This window comes from Rhinopithecus bieti, unplaced genomic scaffold, assembly GCF_001698545.2.
Source record: "Rhinopithecus bieti isolate Rb0 unplaced genomic scaffold, ASM169854v2 scaffold_27306, whole genome shotgun sequence".
Taxonomy (NCBI): Eukaryota; Metazoa; Chordata; class Mammalia; order Primates; family Cercopithecidae; genus Rhinopithecus; species Rhinopithecus bieti.
This window is the reverse complement of record NW_016812395.1, coordinates 1,747,393-1,751,952: the sequence shown is the minus strand read 5'-3', so window position 1 is coordinate 1,751,952 and position 4,560 is coordinate 1,747,393. Positions and strand designations below refer to the sequence as shown.

General features: G+C 42.1%; 1 protein-coding gene across 1 annotated transcript in view; it reads left to right on the top strand.

Moving 5' to 3' along the window:
- The window catches only part of ADHFE1 (alcohol dehydrogenase iron containing 1), a 42,276-nt gene that overhangs the window by 30,261 nt on the left and 7,455 nt on the right, over window positions 1-4,560 (top strand). The window contains 1 exon segment of the mRNA XM_017896326.1: window positions 3,053-3,210. Within this exon segment, the coding sequence (XP_017751815.1) occupies window positions 3,053-3,210 (158 nt within the window).

The following is a 4,560-nucleotide window of genomic DNA, read 5'->3' as shown; positions in this document are numbered from 1 at the left end:
AAAAAAAAAAAAAAAAAAAAAAAAAAAAAAAAAAAAGAACCATAAAGGACAATACCAAAAAATATTACTTTGCAATAGCTTAATAATGAAATGTCAGGCTGGGCACAGCAGCTCATACCTGTAATCCTAACACTTTGGGAGGCTGAGGCGGGAGGATAGCTTAAGCCCAGAAATTTGAGACCAGCCTGGGCAATATAGTGAGACCCTCTTTCTTTAAAAACACGTTTAAACATAAATATATTGATTTAAAATGTCAGTGACTTGACCAAAGCCCTATCTAGCACTAAAATTCTGTCATTATTATGCTTCTGGGAGTATTGAATCTGTTGTGTTTGTAGTAATACTGTTTCCTGTTTTATCTCAGGAGAAAGTATAATTATTTTATTTTTTAAGGTTATAAATGACTTTTGCTATGTTCAATAATAAAATGAATCTATATCAGGAAGCAAGAGTAAATTCCCAATTATAGAGAATCAAAACAACTGGAAACTTTTTTCATCAAAGCCTGCAAAACTCCTGATCAATTAGAAACTTTATAAAAATATCCTGAAAGAGGAGTCTGTTTGCCATACTGTAGAATAAATAATGTCAATAATAAGATATCCACAGTACCTTTTGAATCTTACCAGAAATAAAATGATATTCAGGATAGCTTTAGTGGTAAGTAAAATGTTGGTGTTTTGCTAATACAAGAACTCTTTTAAGTAGACTTGAATATTTTATTAACTTGCAAAACATCTTATTCCACCACTTGTGTTTAGTTAGGGCAGGAAGGGAAAGGCTAAAAAGAAAACTTCATTATGCTCTCCTAGCCCAGCCGTTGGAGAGATTATTTCCAGGGAGGTAGGAAGGACCGCAGACATCCTTCTGCAGGAGCTCCCGCTGAGCCCCAGGTGCTGTGCTGGGAATGTTAATGACACAAGCCCAGGGCAGAGAGGGGCCAGGGGCTCCATTTCCCAGAGGGTGCTGAGGGGAAACAGTGCAACTTTGCCAAGGATCTGTGTCCCTTTTCTCTTTCGGACTGGGGATGTTGTTCGGCCATATTTTGGGACTCAGCTACCTTTGTAAATATTCAAACCATGTAAATAAGTGGAGAGCTCAAATCATAGGCTACATTTATGGTAAATGGGAAAATCTTAGAGAACTTAAAGTTAACACTCCAGGCAACTGGCAACACTGCTGAGAAGGGAGTTCCTCTGTTAGATTCCAGGCTGGAAGAACCCACTGATTCTTCCTTCTTGAATGGGAAATTTTAATGTTATCTACACTTAGCTATCCCATACTATGAAATATTTTGATTCTCCATGTCATCTTAGATTTTCTTAGCTTTAAACTGATGTATTCTTTTTCCTACCATCTCTTTTTTTCTGTAACACTTCATAGGAAAATGCAGAGGTTTCGATGGTGTGTTTTATGGCAGCATTCCCAGGAACATTAAAACTTCATAAACTTTGTATCATGTGTCACCACTCCACCTAATCCATACTTTAGCTGCCGCTGGGTAATACAGACTGGTACTGTCAGGCAAGGTTTACCTTTCATCCGGCTGCTCTCCCAGCCAACCCCGTATCTGGTTCTATTCATACCTTTTCCTGGATTCCTAAGAGTTCTCACTGTCATGGAAGAGAAAGCTAAAAACCAATTTAATAATGTGCTTCAATATGGAGGTGATAGGAGTTATGATCTCCTTTTGAACAATACAGGAGAAAGTGAACTTAGACTACAGTGGAAGGCATTTTGCATAGACTTCATATAATGCTACACTCTGTAGAGGGCTTTACTTCTTGGCAGTGAATGTGTTTGGCTAGAATACATGAGAATGCAGGGTGCTAAGGGTTGTAAAATCAGTTCCCTTCCTCTGGGAACTTTGTCACCCTGCCTGAGGGCAGAAACTCCTGCATGGCTCTTCCAGATTGCCATTTCCATGATTATGTGCATTTTTAAATTTTTATTATATATATACATATATACACATATATACATATACGTATATACATATATACACACATATACATATATGTATATACATATATACACACATATATGTGTATATATATGTGTATATATATTACATAAATATATATATAAATACATATATACACACAAATATATATGTGTGTGTATATATGTATATACGTATATGTATATGTGTGTGTGTATATATATACACACATACATATATTTAATAGAGACAGGGTCTCACTCCCAGGTTGGTCTTGAACTCCAGGACTCAAGTGATCCTCCTGCCTCAGCCTCCCAAAGTGCTGGGATTACAGATGCGAGCCACCAGGCCCGGCCTCTTAATTACTAATTACTAATCATGTAAAAATTCTGCCCTTATGAATCTTCTTTCATCAATACCATTATTATCTGCATATGAAACGCTGTTTTCTGAGAGCCTTCATATTCTTGGTCCTGCCCAGCTGGTTCTACAATATTTATTTAGAGGAAACTACCCTGCCCTTTGGCAACAGAATCTAAAATTAAAAGTTTTGTAGCTATAGAGGAGAGAAATTTTCTTCCTGTTCACACATAATCCATTTTTGTCATGCTTGTTTTCTTCCTTTTTGGTGGTTAATTTTGGAGCTTTTGTACTTCTGTAAGCTTGCCTCATAGGGTGTTTGCAAAGGATTTATCTTTTTCTAAGATGTTGCTGTGGGAAAAGACGTTGAGCATATCGTACACCTCTAGATGTCAGCAAATTCCAAGCCTTGAAATTACATAAGCTATGTGTTCTTCAAATATTCATTCCTCCATCCCAGCACCAGCCCACTTTCTTGCCTCGTTCTGCACCTCTCTTTTTGTCTATGTTCCTCTTCTTCCCACCACACAAGGGGCCAGCATGTAGGACCTGGAGCCCCTCTGAAATAACTGAGCTAAGTGAGCTTCCCCAGCCAACTCTGGCCCTCCTGGGGAGGCACACGATGGCCCCGTGCTGGGCATCAGGGAGACCCCGTGGGTGTGCATGGTGTATTCACTGATCTTGTGACTGAACACCACCCAGAGCCCGTTTCTTCATCTCTCCCTACAGTCAGCGCTTTATGTCTTCTAGGAGCTGACACCCGCACTGCCAGGATCCAAGATGCAGGGCTGGTGTTGGCAGACACGCTCCGCAAATTCTTATTTGATCTGGATGTTGATGATGGCCTAGCAGCCGTTGGTTACTCCAAAGCTGATATCCCCGCACTAGTGAAAGGAACGCTGCCCCAGGTAAGAGACCGGCACGCCCCTCACTCCCTGTGAAAGAGTCCAGCGCCCCCAGAAAGACATGCTCCATTGATGGTGGGCCAGCGGGGATGGAAACCAGGGGTTCCCGGTGGTTCTCAGGTCTCTTCCACAGCAGACAGCAGTTCTGTCCTTTCCCGGTGCAACAGAGCCAGGCCCTCGCCTTTCTGTTCATCCATACAGCTGTAGCTGAGGTGAGGCTTTTATGAAAATTTTCATGAAGGGATGGATCCTTTATGAAAATTCAAGGCAAAAACAACCAAACTGATCTTGAACTATGGCAAAATTTCCCTTTTCCCCATTTCTGTTCTTTGAAGGTCTCCTATAAATAACCATGTGAAGCTGTTCCAAAAGGACCACCAATATTATTTTCCATCGTAAAAAAGTTACAGATCTCTACTATTTTGTGAAGAATAGGCATGGCCTTTCAACTAACACTATCACCAAATTGCTTTTGATGAATGTGGGAGATTGTATGCTTGATACATATCTGTGTCACTATGGGTCTGGTTTCATTTCTTAAATGTTTGTGAAGAATACAAATGGAGCTGCATCCCTAATTCAGTAGAGTCATACTGGGTGTAAAGTTTGCTCTTCCGAGGTTCTCATGAAGAGCTCTGATCCCTCAGTGGACCTCTCTTGAGCTAGCACATCAGATCCTAATAGGCCAAGGTCCTGTTCATTGCAATTCACTATAAAGCAGAGAGCTCAGAGCATGAGCACTTTGTTGGTGGACCACACCATAGTCACCATGCCCAGAATACTCCTTTAGTCCTCCTGGCCAATATGGGAAAGGCAGAGATCACCTCAATGCTATGAGGGTATGAGGATAAGGATCTTCTGCCACAGGCTAAGGCATTGTGGATCTCTCCCTGACCATGGAACAGAGTTAGCAGCTGAAACATCCACTCACACAGCAGCCCGCTTGCCACAAGTGCTGGTGCTTTTCCCTCACCCCACTCCAAGTAGGCAAGGGCCTCAAAGTAGCTTCTTCCTCCCTGCTTTGCTAGTGCTTAGAATGTTGATAGCCTCACCATTCACTTAAGATAATATTTGTGGGGCCGGGCGTGGTAGCTCAAGCCTGTAATCCCAGCACTTTGGGAGGCCCAGACGGGCGGATCACGAGGTCAGGAGATGGAGACATCCTGGCTAACACAGTGAAACCCTGTCTCTACTAAAAAAAAAAGTACAAAAATCTAGCCAGTCGTGGTGGCAGGTGCCTGTAGTCCCAGCTACTTGGGAGGCTGAGGCAGGAGAATGGCGTAAACCCGGGAGGCGGAGCTTGTAGTGAGCTGAGATCCGGCCACTGCACTCCAGCCTGGGCAACAGAGCCAG